The sequence below is a fragment of the Zootermopsis nevadensis genome, unplaced genomic scaffold (genome assembly GCF_977971745.1).
Source record: "Zootermopsis nevadensis isolate Lab colony 2312 unplaced genomic scaffold, Znev_1.0 Znev_ptg000001l, whole genome shotgun sequence".
Lineage (NCBI taxonomy): Eukaryota > Metazoa > Arthropoda > Insecta > Blattodea > Termopsidae > Zootermopsis > Zootermopsis nevadensis.
This window is the reverse complement of record NW_028259133.1, coordinates 1,430,698-1,452,883: the sequence shown is the minus strand read 5'-3', so window position 1 is coordinate 1,452,883 and position 22,186 is coordinate 1,430,698. Positions and strand designations below refer to the sequence as shown.

The window sequence follows — 22,186 nt, the reverse complement described above, 5'->3', positions numbered from 1 at the left end:
TGCTTAAGAAATGTAGCAAAGTTTATATATTTTGGAATGACAGTAACAGATAATTGCTTGAAGAAATTAAGTGTGGTCTAAATTTGGAAAATGATTCCTATTATAGAGTGCATAAATTGCTACCTGGGGATATAAAGATTAACTTTCACAAAACAGTACCTATACTTAAAAATAACAAACTTTGTGGACATTAGCCATGGTCTTAATAGTTCAAGAAGTTTATTTCACTAACACAGTATCATCAGAAATTTTCAGAAGAGATTATACTTCTTTTTTGTTTTGTATGGATGCGAGACTTGATGTCTCACATTAAGGAAGGAATAAATATATTCTTTTTAATGTGTAGGACAGTCATGATTAATTTCCTTGAAGAAATATTATAATTAAAATAATTTCTTGAGTATTTTGGATTTTTTAATATCCCCAAAGTAAGGAACAGTTTTTATGATCATAAATAACATTTAATTGTTCATGGATTATGACCACATATTGAAGACTCAATCTGAATTAGAAGAAGGATGTTACAGAATCAATACACATAGTAACTGCTGTTTTGTTGCTTGGAAATGTGGGTAGTTGAGTGCTCCTGTTACGTAATACTATATTATTCACCTCAGGAAGTGACTACTGGTACTGTTAGTTGCATAATTCTTTTACAGTCATGTGAAATGTGACTCATATGTGATGAGCTAAGACCACCTGTTACAAAATTTGCAGCCACCTCATTGTGAAAATGTCTTAGTGTCTTAATGCCATTAAGAAAACATTTTTCTCTTATGTCAGATGTAAATGGCATGCAGTGTTGCAATTTATGGTTGCCATAAAGCCTGTACGTTCTGCTAAGTTCTCCATCCTAAGTAATTTTCTCTTAAAATATTAGATTGTCATGTTTCTGCATGAAAATAAATTTGAATTTCAGCAGAAAGTTCTCTTAAGAGATTTTTTCTAACATTCATGGAACAAAAATTTCAAGTACTTCACAATTTTTTTTGTGCAAAACATTAAAAATTTATAACATTTTAATTTAGGATGCTGGGAGACAATTTAATATCACATGTTTAAGAAAGTTTTACTTTAAATTAATTTTGAGATGTGATTGAAGATTTATTTTTATTTTAAAATAGCACTGTGTTTTGTATTCTTTTATGCAGAGTGCCCTTTCATTCATTGTAACCTGTATAAATATTTGTTCATATGAAACTTCTCAGATGTGTAATGTGTTCAAGACATTTAGGTGCAGACATAAGACTTAAATTCATGAAAAATAATATGCTTGCAGTTTACGTCTTGACTTTAATGTTTTTCAGCAATAAGCAGATTTCAGTATCATGACCTGATTGATCTGCTGGAGTCATTTGAAAGAATGTCTCGGGGAGCCCCGTATAGGAAGTATCGACCATTTGTTACAAGCTACAGAGGTCACTACAAAGAATGGTAAGAGTTTTTATTTCAAAATTAAATTAAAGATATTTGGTTGGTTATAGCGATGTCTTAGTGTTCATGTGCTTTTCTCCCTTGCATATTCTTTATATTACACTACAGCTTATGTGTTTTTACCTGTTCATTTTGAGAATCAATTGTCACACTTCTAAATCTGGTGTAGTTTCTTGTTTGAATTATAAACCACTAAATATCTCTGTTAGGTACAAAAAAAAATTGCCTAAGAGAGGCTTTCCACTGGTGTTATGAAAATGCAGCCAGAAATCACAAACTGAAAATCTGTTGCGACTGGAAAACCCAAAATCATTCAAGGGTAGCAAAGCAAACTGCAGGCCTGTCCATTATTACAGCCAGAAAGGAACATGGGTGGATAAGGAGGTGTTTAAATGGGTTCCACAAGCATCCCCCCCTCCCAGAAGTTTGGGCTTTATGAACGGATTATCACAGAAAGCAGTGTTTCTGCTAGACTGTGCTGCTTTCATCTAACAGAGATTATGGATCTTTGGTGATGGCCTCATCTTTGTGAAGTTTTTCTCTTCAGCATCACAGCTATTTTAGGCCCATGGACCAAAGAGTGATTGAATCCATGAAGTGATGCTACTGGGCTTAAAATATGATTGCTGATGAAGATAACATACAAGCATTATAAAAAAGGTGTTGGACGCTGTATACAGCATATTTTGGGCGTGGTCTTCTGTGACTCCAGTAATGCTGATTTGATCTTGGAGGAAACTTCTTCCAGATCTAGAAGATGATTTGCAAGGTTTTGATAATGAAGAAAGCAACAAGTCTGAAATTTTTGGCAAGGCGTATGCTATGAGAATTTTTGAAAAATGTCAGTAAAGACAGAATTGAATAATGGCTGCAGATTGATGTCAGGGGTCTGAACATTTCACAAAAACAAGCAACCATTACAAACAGTTTATCAAAATAACTGTTGTGTATTAAAGGCCTGAAGAAATTTGTGGTGTTTTGTGAATGCACCAAATAAAATATTTTGGGTTATCCATGTTTTCTGGTCATTTGTATATCTTCTCCTCACTAGCCCAGATATTCGGGAGTTTACAGTATCCGGCAAAGTTCATCTCATACGGATAACTCGGAGGAAACATTTTTTCCTGTAAGTACTCTCTTTGAATTTTTAATTGTGCTCTGCTTGCTTTGACATTTATTTTTTTTTTGCACAGGTGGCACTTTGCATATAGCTGCGTGCTGGAAGAAACGGTACGTCGTCGACAACGCAACTGGGATTGGGACCACATGTCCAAATTTTGTCAAATGTGTCGTACGTATGCCGAGGCGTACCAGAACAAGTTAACTTCTCGTAAAGTACCAACTGATCTTCAGACAACCCTTGATAATTGTGAGAAGGTCATGGATGTGTTTAACATCGTCCTGATCAGGCAGAAGATTGAAGTGGAGGTAACTGAGAATTTTTTTAAAGAATTCCGCAGATTTAGTGATAGTGAAGTTATAGTACAGTGGGCTCTCGATATCCATCATTAATTGATCTTTAAAAGTGTGACAGTCAAGGAAAAAGACAAATTTGGAGCAGTATGTTATAATGGCAATCCATCCCAAAGAAACCAACTGAAACAGGAAGTAAATTTTTTTGGATAAATAAATACCAGTATAGAGTAGCCTTGAGAGTGTTGAAAAGAATCTTATTCTTCTGCCTAATGCATTTACTCCCTTGTCAGAAGTAAAAATCGGAAACTTCTCCATTTTCAGCAAAATGTATTCTTGGGTTCTCAAAAACACAGTTGTGCCAGGAACTGTAGTTTTTGCATCATTTTTATAGTTCTGTTAATTGGCTATATTTGTTCCAACCGACTGTTGTCTAGTGGTTAGTACTGCTTATTTAGGAGGTCCTCGGTTAAAATCTCAGCCTAGAGACTAGCTATACTGACAGATTTTTTTTTGTAATCTTCCTCAGTCCCTCCAGGTAAATGCCAAGATAGTACCTAAAATTAGGCCATGACCACATCCTTTCACTGTCATCATCTCCTTCGATGCTGCATAGTTTGGGATGCTGAAAGCGTCATTAAATAAACTACAAATAAATACATTTGTTCTTAAAATTTTTGGTGGTGTTCTGTGTTTACATCTGATATCGACTGCTACTTTGTCAGCTTTAAAACCAGCAGTAAATATCAGTTTCATTTCCAAAGAGGGGATTATTACTCTTGACCTCTTAGCATTCTCATTTTACGTCACAGACATGGGCACTGAGTGTGTTGCATAAATGAATTAAATAGGATACAAGTTGAGCAGAGAACTGGGTTGAGAACCATTAACTTGTGGAATCATTTATTAAAATAGATGACTGAGAAATAGGTTGTGACCAAGCAAATTGCATCAAACTGGTTCCGGATATTGTGCTGGTGTTTGTATCAGGTTTCGTAACACTAGGGAATTTGTAGCTGAACACTTGTCAAGGAGTATTGCAGTCTTTTGTGTTTATCTTCACAACCATAATTTCTTCTGTTTAGTTGTAATATATCTATTGATTTTGCATCAGCTCAGTTTGGTACACTATTTTTATGTACAGTAAATGCATCCTCAGTTATTCCATTGATGTGAGAACTTGCCTTGCTTTCCCATAAATCCTCTTCCGCCGTTACTGTGAACAAATGACTCATGTCCGCAATCCTAAATTTACTACCAAATACCTAAAGTCATTTTCTTATCGTGCTTGTCATTCTGGTCTTTACAAATTCAGCTGCGTTCTTAACAAAGAATCTCTCATACATTTCCTTTGCATTAGTACCCTTTATTTCTATCAACTCTGTGTGCACCCCAACTCTTATTTTATACCTTGCTTTATTATTGTGTTTTGTATCACAGAGAAAATAATGACGCGTAATGTGCGTTTTCATCATTACCAGTTTACAGGTTTGTAACCGTCCTATTTGCATTCACATGTAACTCCTGTATAATTACTAATGCTGATACAGATATTATAATTGAACTGTCCCTAATATATAATGTATTCACTAGTACATTTGTTGCTTATTACATAAAACTCCATTGCAGAAAACAATCTGGTATAGCAAAATAGTATAATTTTTCTGTGCTGCCATGTCCACGTTACGAGACATTGATTTCTGCTATGGCACTACATAAACTCACTGTGAAGTTAATTCAAGATACATTTGTTATAGTTTGTGGTCTTCTGGGTTGTGATACTGTACAAACTTATATGTGGTTAGCAACATTTTGCAGGAACTTATTGCCTCCATCTTCAACACTAAAGATGGCGGTATTAAGTTTTGCTGTAATGCTGGTAACCATTAGCAGAGTTATATGGTGTCAGAACCAGGAAGTTCACTGTCAGAATTTTCACAGCCTTGAAAATCTCAAATCCAGATACATTTATTCTGATAATGATTCTCTCTGGAAATAGCTCATTCCTTGTTTTGTGCATTTATGTTAATACCAGTGCCAGAGTTTTAATTTGCTTAAGTAACTCTCCAGCTGTCCACTTGTAATGTTTTTTGTACTTGATTCTGCTTTACAAGAAGTAAGGTTTGAAGATATCTGTCTTCTGGGTTATTGCGCTGTGTAGTCTGGTCGATGTTAACCAACGTTTCAGAGGTCATACTGCCTCCGTCATCAGGGCGATGAATATGCCAATAGGGTGTGAGGAGCTGGATTTATAGGTCGGGAAGTGAAAGGTGTAGCCTGCCCCGAGCCAATGGGAGCAGGTATGGGAGTGGACCAATGGTAGCACGTGGGCGAGAGTGGGAGAGGGAGAGAAAGTAGAGAGAGAAAGGTGAGTTTGGTTGTATGGATAAGGGCCCTGAAAAGGGCCGAGTTAGTGGTCTGGTTGGTTCTTCGCCCTGATGACGGAGGCAGTATGACCTCTGAAACGTTGGTTAACATCGACCAGACTACACAGCGCAATAACCTAGAAGACGGATATCTTCATACTCACCGCTGTGAGAACCTCAAGTCTTACAAAGTAAGGTTTGGTTGTCGTACCTGCTTAATGTAATGTTCTCTGTTCTCAAGTACGTAGTTTAAAAGACATGTGAATCCAGGTGGTTTACTGAATGACATGCACTTCAGGTTGAGCGAATGGATCGCAAGGAGCAGGAGATGAAGAAACAGAAATCTGGTGGTTGGTTCAGTGGCTGGTTTGGAGGAAGTTCTCAGACCAAAGAAGAAGAGGCCCTTACAGCTGCAGCTATAGGTTAGCTTTCTCAGTGCATGTGTACTTAAAATACAGGGTAACGCATGAAATGTGTACCATTTTACTGTGACGTTGCTCACGAATTAAAAGGTACAGGAATGAAAACTAAATGCATTTGTGTAGGTTATATGATCAAGTTTTGTGACCTGCATTTTACAGATGTTCAATGACGGAATGGCGTGGCAGATATCTCATCTGTGTTCAGTTTCAGTTTACATGTTTTTAAGCAAGTCTATCGGTGCTTTCTCATTTACAAATGCAGCAAGTGTGATCAGTTTGTACCACTTGTAAATCAACATTATTGTTTGTGGTTCCCTTTCAAAGACCATACGAAATCTCCTTTGCACTTTAACTGTGTGAAACTGTAGCACATACGTAGCTTTTCTTATTTGAGATACAATTTTAACAACTGTGAGAGTAGCATTTCAGGTGGAAAGATTTGGAAACTCCAAGTGGCACAAATTATAAACTTGTTCATAGAACGTATTGAAATGCGTTCAGTTTTTGTTCCTTTCTGTTGGTTTCTGGTCCCTGAGCAATGTTCCAGTGAAATTTTATGTTTTGTGTGTTCATGCTATATTCAGGTATGCTTGCTACAAGTATGTGGCATAAGTGGGCTGTAGCGTAGCATTCCAATGTGGTACGTTGATTTAATTTTGGTTTTTCTTGTATGTTACTTTTCACACACTCTGTTCAGTCTTTAAACGTGAACAACTTGTTTTGGTCCATTGTAATCATCATCAGCTTCAGTTCCCTGCTTTTAAGTCATTGCACTGAGGATCTGCTCCAGATATTCAGAAATAATGCTAAAATTATGTATTAAAATGTTTTAAATTAGTTAAAGTTTTTGAAGGTTAAAATGCTAAAAATTATTGTAAAAAAAATTTTTTTTAGCTGAGCTTGGTGAGTCACATTGTGTTTTATCTGAGTTGCATGTGATATTTTTTGTTCTGATACTTAAATTACTTCTTATTGCAAGTTGCAGCTTGTAAAGTATCCTTCATTTAAAAATACTTGCCTTTCTATGTTTGCTAGATCCATCATTGTGTAAACCCATTGTACGTATGTTCTTGAATCTTAAAAGCTTATCTGTAACGTAAGTTCCCTGGCCTTGATGTGAGTAGTGTGTGGGGCTAGCGTTGTGGTAGGACTGCTGCCTCTGTGCTCCCAGTCTGGGACGATAACTTCTTTGTGTCATGTTCCCTGGACATGTTGCTTTTTCTTTAGCTGCTAAGTCATACCCACCTTTTGTGGGTTGACTTTTGCTTCTTCCTCACTCTTACCACTTCAACCAGCTGGACAAGCAAGACTTCCTGGCATGATCACTTGGATAATGAGTGTTTAGGCTGTAATTGTACATACCGAGTTCATTGGACCTTATATGGTATTATTTGCAGCAAAGAAGTTTGAAGATGCGATGACACCTGAAGAAAAGATTAAATTGTATCGTGCAATTGATTACCAGGAGAATTCAAAGCCAACCCAGTATCCTAAAGAATTTGTTGAAATTAGCTTGAGCTTTATGCTGAAATGTCTCGCAGTGGAAGTACGAGATGATTCCCTAGATATTCCTCGGGTTCTGTGCACTGAACTGAAAGGTGTTTCCAGTCACATTGAACGACGACCTTCAGCTGATGCGGTAAAGTAAGTTGGGCTTATTAACGACATGCACGCTTGTTTAAGTATTTTGTATTCAAATCTGTAAACAAAGAAGTGTTCGAAGATTTCCGTCTTCTGGGTTGTTGCACTGTGTAGTCTGGTCGATGAATATTCATCGCCCTGATGACGGAGGCAGTATGACCTCTGAAACGTTGGTTAACATTGACCAGACTACACAGCGCAACAGTCTTACAAAGAAGTGTTCATTTACCCAATGTTATGTATCTGTAAATATACAATCACTTGAACATAATACTGTCCTTGAATTAGTCTTTGTTTATGTAAGTATGTACACAGTGTCAATTATTGTTACCTTCAGTTAGTTAGAGTAATTAATGATGTTTTTGATATATTATCCAAACTGTTCATTCTTTGATTTTCTGAACAGCTTCCTTTGAACTTTTTTCCATATGAGGTATACAGTTAGGACTGTGCTGCGCTGTGCATATTAAATGCATGTGTGTACGTGTTTGTATATGAATTTAAATGAGATTTTACATTTCATATAAGGGACTGAAGTGTAGGAAAATGTGAACTTCATTTCTGAGGTCTTCAGATTTTATTCCTAGATAACTGCATATCTGACAGATTTCTTGGCTTGAAATTATATGAGGATGCATAATCTTTAATTGTTTTAGCATAATGGAATAATTCTTGATGTTATTCATCTGTTCTTTGTATATTTTATAGAGTGATAATGCAGCTAGAGGGATTTACAGTATTTGGGTTGAAGCAGAACAACATTATACCTCAACTTGTCTTATCCAAGGAGCAGAACAGTGAAGCTCTGTTGGATGTATTATTTGAGACACACCCTATGGATGATACATGTGATCAGAGGATCCGCGTGACTTCAAAATCTCTGAAAGTGGTGTATGATGCTCAGACTATCAACAAAGTGGTGGATGTGTTCAAGGCCCCAAAGGAAGTTAATCTGTCTCAGTAAGTTCTTGATGTGTTTAACCTTTTGTACTATCACTAAATGTAGCGCACACTTTGCTGATTCTCTTGCTGATGTATTAAGTTGACCTGACCTATAGAGACTCCTGGTATTTCAAGTTTCAGATCTCATATCCGCGTAATTCTAAAGAACCAGCCTAAGTCTGAGGTTCTGTGTATTTACAGAGTGTCGTAGTAAGATTCAGTGTTATTGATTGTGATAATTTTTAATGTGGACTTGATAGCTGTAATGGGAGAGGTGACATCTCAGAAAAGGATAGTGTGTTCAGATACTTGTGTTTTAATTGAACGTGTATCATGTGTTCTATTCTGAATTATTTTTTCAGACTGCAAGCCACTGCTGAGTCAAAGCTGGCTGACTTCAAGGATATGTCTGCCACGGGACTGCAGTATGCTATCCAGCAACAGAGCGTGATGGATCTGAATGTAGACCTGCGAGCCCCGTACATTATTGTTCCTCATGGTGGTTTCTATTCTGGGTATGTAAGATGCTGTTTGCCAGTCTCTGTGGTGACAGGTCACTGTGAATCACACCATTTGCTAAGAAGAGTTTCAGATAGCATATGGTATTCTCTCTTTGTAATAGTAATTTCCATCAGGAGGTGTAGTCACAGAAGCATTATTTTAAATCTCTTAAGAACTAGAACATCTTAATATAAGCCATGATTTTTGTTCCTTACATTAAAATTGTAGGAATTTAATATTTAGAGCATAATAAATGCTTCGTTATAATGTTATTAGGTCGCAAGTGTTTTTTTTTTATTCTGTTTCTAGCAGTCTAGTCACATTATTTGCCCTCAAAATATGGTACTGAAGAGAAGAATTGTCTTACAATCTGGCAGCATATTAATAACCAAAGTGCACAAAGAACAATAATGGCAGAAGCTGTCATTAGAAATACCTGGATACAGTAATAAGGTGGCGACTGACTTGTAACATTTGCCTGTAATGTAACGTGTTACAAATCGAGCATTACACAAGTGAAGACAGCGAACGGAGCCGCTCGATGCGAGCCGCTCACGCTCACGCTCGCGGGCGCTCCATCGTGTTGTCGGTTTTTTCGCGAATCCCTTTGAGTGTTACATTACAAGTCAGTCAGTCGAAAGGCGTCGTAACGAGCATTCACGAGTTTTTTAGATAAGAGTAGCGTATTAAATGAAACAAAGATAACACAACCTCCACGTCCGACATATTGAACGAAATGAATGGAGCACACATGAGCACAGTCGAGCCGAGCGTTCAAAACGAGCATTCGATGCGCTTCACCAGTTGTGGTGTAATGTAACATGCTCGCCGCGAATGTTACATTACGAGTAAATGTTACAAGTCAGTCGCCACCTATAAACATCATTATAATATGAAAGATTATTTTGTGTCATTCCCTGCAGGAAGGAGAATGTTCTGGTTGTCAACTTGGGTAGTGTCAAGATCACATCTATACCCCGTGACCGTAGCTCTCCGAGCGTCCGAGCATTACACAGTCAAGGAACTTCAGAGGAAGAAATAATGCAAACTATGATATCTCAAAGTTATGACCGTTTCAGTTTACATCTAGAACAAATGCAGGTTTGTAAAATGGTTTCTTTTAATTTAAAATGGCATATTTTCAGATGAATGACTTGGTTTAATCAACAACAGTTTATCTCATTGAATTGGCCCATAGAATCTGAAGGTTTTTCTATAGTGTGCTATAGGCACACATTGTTTGAATTCTTAAAATTTGGTTACCTGAAGTTTGTTATGTCCATGTCCATGTTGGGAATAGAAGGCAAGGATTCTGTTTAATACATTTTGACTCAGAAAGTACATTAAAATCTTAGTATATAGTAGACATATTATGAGAAGGAAGAGAAGGAATGGATTAATGAGTGATATCACCGAAGGCCAGGTTGAAGGAAAGAGAGGACTAGGAAGAAGATTGATACAGCTAACCGACGACCTTAAACAAGGAAAGAAGATGACGTTCCAGGAATTAAAGCGAGAAGCCGAGAATAGGGACAACTGGAGAGCTCTTTTTGGGCAGAGCAATGGACCTGTCATAAGACAGAACACTTAATAATAAAAAATAATGAATGCCAGTATAATGAAACTTCAGTATAGCAAAAATATGTTTTATCCCTTACCAAAGTATCAAAGCACCATACACATTAAACTCTCAGTTATCTGAATAATGAATGGTAAAAGATGTATGAGTAATTGACAAATATGGATAATCCATAATATTTTGTTTGGTGCAGTTACAGAACTACACTCATTACTTTACATTTTGTTATTTACACAGCTGTTATGTTGAGAAATGGTTTTCAAATGGTCACTTGTTTTTGTGACTGTTTCGACTCTTTGTCATGGCAGCATGAATTTTCTTTGTGATTGTAATGCCACTGTATTTGAAGCCTGTCTGACCCATATAGTCTACTAAAGTGTCAACGCATTGTATTACCATGCTATGATTCACACTCCAAAAATGCTAACCTCAAGGCAAATAAAACCTCTATTACTATGTGATTTGTTCTTTGTACGTTGTGTAGATTCTAGTAGCTACTGGGGAAGAAAAATGGGAGGATGCTCTGACCAGCAATGATGTGACACCAATGCATTTACTGCATCCAACTAATTTGGCAATTCAGATGGACAAATGTCTCATCACTGATGATCCTCGACTACCAAAACTCAAGGTTACTGGTAATCTTCCCAATGTGGCAATAAATATTACAGGTAATTTCTTTTTTGGTTGTTTATATATAAATATGCGTAAAATTGTCAAATGTCCATTATTTTATAGGTTGTGCTGTGGCAGGTAAGCAGTGCATTAAATATTATAATCTTGATGTTAACTGGGCAGCTACATTTCAGATAAAATATGTTGAAAGAAGAGATTTCAAAACTTCTGAAAATGTTACAGGATCATACTACAAATACTGCTACAGGTAGCGTTAGGCAGAATCAGCAATCTGTTATTCTTATTTCTCTTGAAAAGTCTTGTAGTAGTATCATTTGATTTTATTTATTGATTTTTTCTTCCAATTCAATATTCATGTTTCGTATTGTTATAGTGCCTTGCATCCCAAATTCCTGAATGAATTAACCTCCTGTCATATTTCCATTTTTGATACATTTTATTGTTTTCGTAATTGTTCCCCTTAACCAAAGATGGAAATTAAACAAGATTCCTTAAATCTGCATAATGTAAATTGAATTGTGGTCTTATTGTTTTTTTCCAGATGACCGATTGTTGTCCCTGATAGCTCTGTTTTCCAGCATTCCCTTCCCGTCAGATGACGAACCTCAACCTCTTCAGGTAACTGATGATGTAATAATAAAATTAGTGGTATTTTTATAGGGGAACTGAATGTATTTCAGCTGTTTAAGTAAAGTAAAGTTTGTCCCACTATACGCCATACAGGCGTTTGGGGTGAGTGGAGGTATAGCTCCTCTCTTCCTTGACCTCGGCACTAGATGGGGGTGAGTGGTCAGCATCACGCCCCGGCCGGCTTTACCCCCGGGAAAGGACCCGGCACCCATTGTAGAGGAGGCTGGGTGGGCCCCAGAGCCGGTCTGGACGCAGAGGCTAGAGGAAAAATCCTCTGCCCCCGTCGGGGATCGAACCCCGGTCGTCCAGCCCGTAGCTAGTCACTATACTGACTGAGCTATCCCGGCTCATATTTCAGCTGTTTATGTTAAAAAAATTGAAAGTAAGATATATATATATATATATATATATATAAACAATTGCGTCTCATGTTTGTCTTTCTAGATGTGCCATGAAACACTCATCCGTAAGATCACTTCACAGTTGGGGCACTAGTACACTGTTGACTTTACTCATGTATGATTCATTACAGTACACTGTTTTGTGGATTTTAAATTGTTTTGTTAGAGGTATTCTTATAGGGAAATGTCACTCTGTTTCCAATCAATCAAAATGTAATTAAAATCCAAAAGTAATGTGGAGTTTGTAGCAATTAAGAAACTTGTAATATTTTTAGCTGTTATTTGCCAAAATTAATTGACTTGAGAGGAAATGTTCTCACTCCAGGTCTCAGATGCTCCTGTACTGAAGGAATTGTAAGTACCCTTACACAACAACCAGGCCTAATAATGGATAAGAATGTTTACGAAAGTGGAACAGAAAAATTATGCTACATTTTAAATTATTGTGACTGTAAAATTATTAAATCAGCTACAGTATTTGATGGGTTTTAACATTATTTTCACTCTCTTGTATGCAATTTAATCACAAGAGGTGATGGATAAACAACCCTTTTGAGGGCCCAGTGAAGTAGAAGAAGTGAAAATGTCTTAGTGTTTTTGGAGGTGAAATTGGTTGTTGCGTATTTAATGTGGTCATTATATATTTTTTTAATTAGCTACCAGTAGTTATTTATGGATGTGTAAGTAGCAAAGTCCTGTTGACTTTTAATCTACTATGAAAATTCCCAAATGGTGTCATTCTCAGCCACTTGAGAACATATAAAATGTTGAAGATATCCGTCTTCTGGGTTATTGCGCCGTGTAGTCTGGTCGATGTTAACCAACGTTTCAGAGGTCATACTGCCTCCGTCATCATCGCCCTGATGACGGAGGCAGTATGACCTCTGAAACGTTGGTTAACATCGACCAGACTACACGGCGCAATAACCCAGAAGACGGATATCTTCATACTCACCGCTGTGAGAACCTCAAGTCTTACATATAAAATGTTCATAGACATTACAGGTAATTTATGTGAAGTAACCGTCAGTCATTATAATTCATCATTGAGTTTCAGCTTATAGGAATAATACTAAAGTGTTACTTTGTGTTAATAATTTGTAGCAGTGTACTTGTGGCAGAGAAAGTGAGAATACATATTTTAACTTCCAGCTTGTGTTAAAGGCGTGTCAGTTAAATAATTTTGCGTGTTTTGTTAATAGGAATCAGCATCACGAAGTTCAAGTATGTCTGTAGTAAACAAGTTCCTGGATCGACCAGGTGATTTAAATAAAAGATTGCGCTCTTCAACAGTCTCACAATCTGCTGCTGAAGATATTGAGTTGGTACAGTTTACTGAAATGGAACTAAATTTTCAGATGGGAGGTATGTGTCTCAGGTTGTTTCTTATTACAACTTTAATCATGTGAACAGAATGTAGTATGACTCAAAATGGAAGGAAATAGTTATTAAGCCCCATTTTAACCGGTCAAGTGTGTATATGATGTCTGTACCTTATCTAGAACTGTGCCACATGAAATTTTTGGCATTTCTGGTCTTGTGTAGCTTATACATTAGACCCTCCAATTGCTTGCTAGTGAACATTCTAGCAGGGTCTAGCGCAGTGGTATTCAACCTATTTTGTTCGCGTACCCCCAGATATAATTTCTCTTTAACTTTGTACCCCCAAAGTTGTTGGTGTATAATTCAAGTTATACATAGTATATAATCTACATCTAATATAAATTAAATAAATTACATCCAAAATGATGTATCAAATCTGGCCCTGATTATTCAGTGCTGATCATAAAATAATTAAAAATAATTAAATTTCACGTACCCCCTAAGATGTCTTCGCGTACCCCAGGTTGAATACCACTGGTCTAGCGTAAGGTATGTTTGCAAGATAATAAATTGTGATATTTCTGAGATAATGTAGTGGTGGACTGTAGTACTGATAGTAACGTGAATGTGGATACCTTACGTTATTTATTGGATAACTAAGAAGAAAAACTGGAGGCTTCAAGTTAGTTACACTACTTTTTGATGTGCTGTGTGTAACTTAACTGCAAACAACATAATAGGAGTGATATATTCATATATTTCGCTGCTGTCTGTGTAAGCCTGGCAGGACTGAGCTTTGACTGAGGGAGGGGATAATTAGTTACAGAATGTATTATGTAGTTGGAGGAAGCATTATTTGCTTCTGATAATTCAAATGTTTACATGCTGTGCTCAGTGTGATGGCTGAACTAAAATGATATTAATGCTATAACACGGCAGATACTGGGACCACCTCCTTTCCTTTCGTCACACCGTGTAATGAAGACATTTGGAAATGTTTGCTTGTTTCATTGTGGATTGTGTCTGTAAGCTAGTGAATGGGACTTAAAAACTTGTTGTATTAGATTGTTGAGCTCTAAGCAAAGATACGTCTGTGTAAGGTCAGCTGCTTATCAGAGAGTGGAGTAGGAAGATAGTAAGGATTTTCTTCAATGTTGTTCATCATTTTGAATATGAAAGTCAAAATACTATCTGCTGTTCTTTGTGATGGAGACCAGTGGTGTTATATCTAGCTAGGAGTATAGTGTACATACGTAGGTGTTGGTTTGACTTGACATCTTCACACATTACATCTGTCAAGCCAACTTCCATCAAGTCAGTGCATTTATTCTCACATGTGTGAATGGAAAGCATCTTTGCTTAGGAAGATCTTAAAAAATGAGAAGGGATTCTACTTTGTATAATACTAGTAACAAAATAATATTAACACTAATGTTATCAAATATTTGTTCTGAGTTATGCGTTTCATCAAATTCATTAATTTTATTAATGCAGACTTGAAGGTAAGCATCTATCAGGCGAGTCAAGCAGACAAACTACTGGATTTTAAACTTCTTCGTCTTGAGGTGGAAATGGTGCAGAAGACATACAATATGACAGTTATGTTGCGTATTGGAGGCATCTCTCTTATTCACTTGGATGCAGTTCGTTCTATCCCCTTGTTGAACACACCAATGGCTGCTGGTGACTCAAAGTACCTGTTTACAGTTCTCTATGTGGATGTAAGTAGTAACTTCTCTGTAGGAATTGACGAGAAACTAGAATTTTTAACCAAAATTCATAACAAAGATAGTAAATATAACAGTAGTAGTGCAAGTATTCTCTGGACCTAAACTGGAGCATTTTACTACGTTGAGTAAGAGTGAGAGAAGTCCTGTTTCAAGGTATTTTACACAGATTTTGCAAGTTCTTGTTAATTTTTTTCTCCGGTAACAGTTATTTCTATGTTCTCATCTATGTAATATTATTATTTTACCTTAATTGATTCAGTAAAATGTGGGAGAATCTATCTATTTAAATCGACAAGTTTTGAAAGGTGTACTCTTTGGAGAACACAAAAATTACACAGGTGTTCTTCACATTACAAATTGCTTTGACATTATCTCCTTAATTGTTTATAAGAACACCAGTTAATAATACGAGCTGCCTTCAGTCTGCAGTCTGACCATATCAAAAACATGAAACTCATGTCATATCACCACCCACCACCATAATCTTATTTTTCGTCTCGTATTTTGCCCCTCGCCATCGACAACTGCTGTTTATTATCATTATCTAAAGATGCCCTGACTCTTTTATTTGAAACATTTCATTATGTGACTTCAGTTTACTCCTGATAGTAGAAACATTTTACTGAAAATTTCCCAGAACAATCAAGACAGTTTAAAACTTTAACATGTTGCTATATGTATGTTGTAAGTTACATGTTACCAGTGTTCATTTGTTTGGTAATTTGTAGGTAAACAAACGGTCACCAGACTTTCACACAAAACATGGCTCAGTCCTGAAGTTGGTGGATATGAATTTTACAACACTGAATGTGTTGTTGCACCAGGAGTCGCTCTTGGCTCTCCTTGAAGTGTCCAACTCTTTCCAAAGTCGGCTGGAGAAGGCACAACAGAAGCCTTTACAGGACCGTGTCGTCACTCAGCCGTCTCCTACGACAGTACCTGTCAGAGCTCCACTCAGCATCATTCCAGAGGATGAGGCTGTAGAATCAGAGCAAATCAAAACAAGTATGTCATTTGCCTCCCTTTTAAGAGTTAGACATAAAGAGAATGAAACCTGTCTGAGAGTAAGACATCGTGAATTTGCTTTATTTTTGTCCTCTTTAGGGTAGAGGAAAGGGGCCTATAAGATGTGATGAAAACAATAATGAATCAACCATTGTCAGTCATGTAGAGAATTCCGTTGTTTAAATACTTTTATGAAGGGTGAGGAAGTAAGAGAAACGAAGGAGCTTCATGTTTGTACTCTTTATCACATTGTTAGCTTTATGCGGTCGAGAAGGATGACACAGGCCTGACATTAAGCTCATATGAGGAATGAGAAATGTATAGAAAATTTTAATTGGAAAACTTGAAGAGAAGAGATCACTTAGAAAGGCATATTTTGTTTTTCTTGAGATGTTTTCATTTCTTGTAGGTTTCTGTAGGAGTAGAATATTAAAATAAAATAGATCTTACAAAAATATAATGGTGTGGACTGAACGAAACTGTTCCAGTTGATATGTTGAGGGTCTGTCGGGTTTTGAAGGACATGGTTTCATGAAGTTTTGTTAAAATTTAGTGTAGTTTTCAAAATTGTGTATGTATATTTCTATTCTAATATGTATAATGGAAGCAGAGTAATTTAGGTATGTACTTTTTACTGTGGTATCCACTTCATATTGATTATACAGGAGAGTAGTTGATGAACATGTGAGAAAATATGGCTTCACATGAGTACAACAAAATAAGCACGTAGTAAGTGATATTTCAGTTTGCATTTCTGGCGCAACATATCTACTAACTTTCCTAAATTCACTGGACTCAGAGATGTCTGAGGGAATGTGTTATGGAGCCTGTGTGGAAAAGAAAATCCACGTCATGTGATACTGGTTTTATCTGTCTTTTTTTTAAGAACAAAAGAGGAGGAGAAGGAAGTCTGTGCAAGAGATTGATTTTAAGTTGACTGCGAACCTCGAGTATTTTAGCGTTGAAATTGGGAGCAGAAAGTCGAAGATCGCAGGCCTACTTGTGAAAGGGGCTGTTGCCGGTGTGGTAGTCAAGAAGACGAACACAGTCATCACTGCTAAGCTTAAGGACATAGTAATCAGTGACCCCAACCCCATAACAATTCACCCGACTGTAAGTAATCGATTTATAATGCTTGATGTGAGATTGTTAGAACTAGTGTCTTGGTTTGGCTTACGATTGTTATATAATGTTGAAATTTGCCACTACTGATGTCTTCTACTTGTATATAACATTTTCAGTCACACATCTATCTGGAATATATTAGAAAATAAATTACTACAATAAGGTGGGAGGTTGAGAGAAAGAGATGTGAAACTTTGGCACCATTGGCTGGACCAGAACAGGAGCAAGAGACACTCTCTAGTAGTCTGCCTGCAAACTAAACTTTGGTTGTTAATGGCACTTGCTTTGCGTAGCAGAATGTGATGCACCACCTCAAATTCCTTTTATCTGAGATTAATTCTCTCTGGATTAGGCACATGGAAGCGTATGAATTGTCCAGTATGACCTACTGTAAAATTTGTCCACTTATCTGATCATATATTCTTAATTTTTTCCTATTTTAATTTGAATGAGAGTCGATGAACACACTGATTTATGAGGTTGCCTGAGTTGGTTACGAACTTGTCACTTTTGGGTGGCTCATTTTTGTTATATTTACAGATCTTGTCGATCATGGGACAGGAAGCTCTGTCGGCACAGGTTGTGCTGTATAACGAGGCTGAACAAGATGAAGCTCTTGTGGAAAAGGTGGACATGTCTGTGCAAGCAAATATGGCTTGTCTGCGTGTTGTCTTTCTTAACTGGTTTGTCAGCAGCTTGCTTGTAAGTAGTATGCTTATTGTGTTAATTTTTTAATAAGCGTGTTGAAACCATATTTTCTCACAATTATAAGTTCAAGGTTTCTAAAAAAATGACTTGAGTTTTTGTGATAAATGTTTTTATAATTGTATAAAATACCATGGAGGGCTTAGTAATTCTTAAAAATTTAGTAATTTTTAGCTGCAGCTTCGATTAAAAGTATTCTGAAATGTATGTATAAAGCTTGATAATTCCTGCTATTTCTTGTTCTTTTATAGAACTTCCTAAATTCCTTCCAACGAGCGCAGAAGGCGATTGTGAATGCAGCAACTGGTGCAGCCGAAGCAGCAAAGCACAATATGCAGGAAGCATATGAGAAGGCAGTCAAGTTATCTTTAGACATTAAGTTACAGGTACTGGATTTTACATTCGAGGGACATGACATGTAATTTTCTTAATTGTTTATTATATTGTAGTAATTCATTTTAGTGTAGATTACTTGTTGAGATGAGAAATGCATGCAAAATTTGAACATGATTACTGCGGCCTTACTAAATACTTTGCTGGCCCCCCAGAAACCGGTGTATTTTTTTAGGGGTTTATTAGTGATATATTGCGCCAGATGATACTGTTGTATTTTAATTTTCTGGAAAAGAACCTTCAGAGTGTACCGTGATGCACGCACATCAGCAGCACTGTTAAAGCATAGAAAATGATGGTGGCTGGTATTCTATGCCAGTTAATGCACATGTGCATTTTTGATTTATGGAGGTTGTAGAATATTACATATTCTATAGAAATAAATATTAATTTCTGTTGTTGGGAAAAAATGTTTGTAACTAAAATATTTATTAATTGCTGAAGTTGCATTATGCCTTTGTTAGTATAAGAATTACCTTCACATTTAAAAATGTAGTCACATTTGGTAATGTCCTAATTAAGGAAACTGTCTAAATCATGGTTCCAAACAAAGTTGAGGTTTTTAGGGCACAGGAGACAATTTTTTTTCCCCAGCAATTTTTATTTGCTTTGTTGCTCAGGTGACTTGGGTCTTAGTGTTGTAGTAGAGTATGCAGAGTTGGTGTCGAATAACAGAAAGTCAGAAATGGAACTGCTGTTGCTTTTCTGTACAGCGCACTTCTTATAAAACTGCATTTTTTATTTTAAAAGTCACTATTGATTTCATTATCACTGGAATCGCTGAATTCATTATTAATATTGTCCAGTATTCATTCTAATTCGTGCAAGTTTTTACTGCAACACATTGTAGTATCTTTGGTCACAGATGACTCAAAGTTGTGTTACAATAATCATTATTTTATCTCACATGATTTATGGATTCAGAACAGCACTGATATAAAAACCAAATTCACACTCACAAATCTTTGAAATTTAATCTGAGTGGCACTGTAGGGAGAAATAGTTACTTGTAGTGCTGGCCAGTTCAAACGAGTGGAGCCATTGCTATTAAAATGTTCATATGAGTCATTAGCACCTGGAGATGGAGCTGTGTGACTGTGTCCATAGGAAATCCTGAAGGAGAGTGCCTTATTGGGAGACCTAGGCACAGAAGGGAGTATAGTACAATTAAAAATAATTGGAAAGAAATAGATTGAGTGGATTTTCTTGACAGTTGAGCTACTATGGGCTTCTCAAGAAGGAATTTGCTCGGAGTTACATGTGTGAGTATGTGTGTAGATGGGAATAAAATGGTGGAAAGTAATGTCTTGTTACTTTTGCTAAGATGTTTACACTTTATGTGGGTTGTCTAAAGTAAAATATAGCAATCAATTATACAAATTTTCCCGGCAACAGTGGTTAGCACTTGTAATTTGTATTTGGAATGTCCTGGGTTAAAATGTTAGCCTGGAGACCAGCTGTCTTGATTGAGGTTAAATGGGGGTTTTACTGTGTGTGATTCAGATAAAGTACTGAATACGAGTCAGATTTTATCATTGAATAGTGTATCATGTGAGTCTTGAGTTATATTTGTCTGAATCCCACCAGTAAAATTTTTATTTCAAAGGAATGTTGTAAACTTTTGTGTAAGAATTTTGTTAGAATTTTAACCTACAATTTTGATGTTTCTATGTGCAGGCCCCAATCATAATCATTCCTGTGAACTCTCGGAGTCGTGATGTACTGATTATGGACTTCGGTAATCTCACCATGTACAATAAGTTTAAGACTTTGAAAATTTACAATTCTGCAGGTCATCCTGCTGTGGTGGATGAGTTGAACTTGGATTTGCAAAATCTGAAGCTCTCCAGGTAACAGTAGTTAAAATTTGTTATATTTTAGTGGTGCATTGAGAATAGTAGGAACATAAAATGTAGTTGAATATTTTGTAGCAGTTGTTGTGATTTTCATATTCAGAAATTAAAATGAGAGTTCCCATGTTTTGAGTTCATTCAACAATTTATGAATGAAGTTGTGATGGAATTATACAGAGAATGTGTTATGAGTACTTTCTGTAGAGGGAACATTGCAGTGAAGTTAATATAATGAATTTAAATAGTATTACATACGGAAAATTTTCTATAATCAATGAGTTACTAATAATTTTGCCTAATGATTGCTTAAATATATATTGATAATTACTGATGATCACATTTAATAATTATTTCTTCAGACACTATCCTCACAATGTTATTTATTATGTGAATTTGAATTAATTGTTAGTGGTTATTTAATTACCAGACTACCTTTTCTGAGTTTTAGAACATCATCGGCCTTTGAAACTTTCTGTTCCTGTAAACTTTGTCTTACTTCATGGTGTTGTTCCACAACCTTTTTGGATCTGCAGTACACCCTAATTGTCAAAATTTTGCCTCGTGAAGAGGGAGTATGAAACTGCAGGTTTATGAAAACAAAACATAACACATGTTGAAAAAACTATAAATGTTTAACTTGTACGTGTGAGCGCACGCGCACATGCACACAAGTGTATTTTTTGTGATGTGGATATGTGTGTGTATATGTATAAAAAGTTCTAGTTATGAAAGATTGTAAGATAATTTGTATCCTTTTTCTAACTATAATGTGCAAAATTTGCAGTTACTTATAAAAGTTTGTGACTACACCAGTGTGCCTTGACACACTGGTTGCAGAAAATCTATTTTCTTTCTTCGGACTCTGTACTGTGTTAGATGGGTTGGGCTATTAATCATCATCACCATCTAATTGCATCATTCTGAGTACTGCGGTTTGGTCACGACTCTCATCTTGCCTTTAATTTTTGAGATGTCTGTCTCAATTAGTGCCAGTCCTACGGTGTTTCCCTGTCCGAAATTACGGAGTAGTCCACAAAATTTGAGGGATTTATGCCACTTCTCTCTGTAAGATGTCAGTTCTTTTAAAATCTACTGACATTTTACTCCTTTATTAATGTGACGTTTGGGTTCAGCTTTTGTTTGCGTGGATCCTCACTACAGACCTTATTGTTATACTGTATAGATATGCATATCACTTCTATTTTTATTCATTAACCTTTATGATATGGGAATCTTGGATTTAAACCCCCACACTAAGGAGCTGCTGGCTGGATTTTGGTGTTTAATGGTTTTGTTCTGTGCTGACGGCATAGGCCATGCCACGTGACTGGTAAATGTAAATAGCAAAGCTTTTGCGAGCAGGGCTTCTTAATTGTCACAGAATATGTTTGACCATTTTACAGTATGAATGTCTTGCCATTATCAATTGTATTAACAATTTTGTATATCCACAAATCTTTCTGCACAGGGCAAAGCTGGATAATGAAGCCAAGGATGTAATTAATGAAAGCCTTATTCTACAACCAATTACTTTTGGCCTGTTGATGCTGCGCAACCTCTCAGCTGGCTGGTATAAAGAAATTGCTGACATTGATCTATCTGGGAGACTGGAGAGTATTAATGTAAGTATTTGTTTCTTTACTAAACAATGCTGAACATCACTTCTGATTCATATTTGTGAGGTCTCACCTGAGATACGAGCTATACTGATGGAGGTTTTTTGTGGCTTTCGTGAGAACCTCTGTGTAAATACCAGGATAGTACCTGAAATTAAGCCGTGACTGCCTCCTTCCACATCTGTTCCATTTTGTCATTCAGTTTACTGTATTTCATTTCAGTTTAATTCTACATCCAACTTTCACCATCATGTCAACATGGCATGGCATGTTGTAACTTCCATTACTGATATTGTAGTGCCATAATACCTCATCCTGGGTGAACAAATTCTAACACTTGAGACTGGAAACATATCATTTGCAACAAAGTTTTTTTTCTCTTACCATTTTCCATATTTTGCCAAATAAGCAAGTTTCCTTATGGCCCCAGACCTGTTGTGACCCCCGAGTGTGTGTGGGTGTTTTATTTTA

At 36.5% G+C, this 22,186-nt stretch overlaps 1 protein-coding gene across 8 annotated transcripts in view; it reads left to right on the top strand.

Moving 5' to 3' along the window:
• Vps13 (vacuolar protein sorting 13C) overlaps positions 1-22,186 on the top strand; it is an 88,672-nt gene that overhangs the window by 7,762 nt on the left and 58,724 nt on the right. For all 8 annotated transcript variants that reach the window (XR_015534697.1, XR_015534692.1, XR_015534731.1 and 5 more), the window contains exons 7-23: positions 1,308-1,434; positions 2,628-2,862; positions 5,512-5,635; positions 7,033-7,279; positions 7,985-8,236; positions 8,581-8,733; positions 9,643-9,820; positions 10,783-10,969; positions 11,476-11,552; positions 13,168-13,330; positions 14,783-15,009; positions 15,747-16,023; positions 16,910-17,136; positions 17,689-17,850; positions 18,105-18,239; positions 19,924-20,096; positions 21,568-21,721. Coding sequence is in view for 3 of the 8 variants with exons in the window: in XM_022084563.2 (XP_021940255.2) it covers positions 1,308-1,434; positions 2,628-2,862; positions 5,512-5,635; positions 7,033-7,279; positions 7,985-8,236; positions 8,581-8,733; positions 9,643-9,820; positions 10,783-10,969; positions 11,476-11,552; positions 13,168-13,330; positions 14,783-15,009; positions 15,747-16,023; positions 16,910-17,136; positions 17,689-17,850; positions 18,105-18,239; positions 19,924-20,096; positions 21,568-21,721 (3,098 nt within the window). In the remaining 5 variants the exon portion in view is untranslated. The remainder of the gene's footprint in view (positions 1-1,307; positions 1,435-2,627; positions 2,863-5,511; positions 5,636-7,032; positions 7,280-7,984; positions 8,237-8,580; positions 8,734-9,642; positions 9,821-10,782; positions 10,970-11,475; positions 11,553-13,167; positions 13,331-14,782; positions 15,010-15,746; positions 16,024-16,909; positions 17,137-17,688; positions 17,851-18,104; positions 18,240-19,923; positions 20,097-21,567; positions 21,722-22,186) is intronic.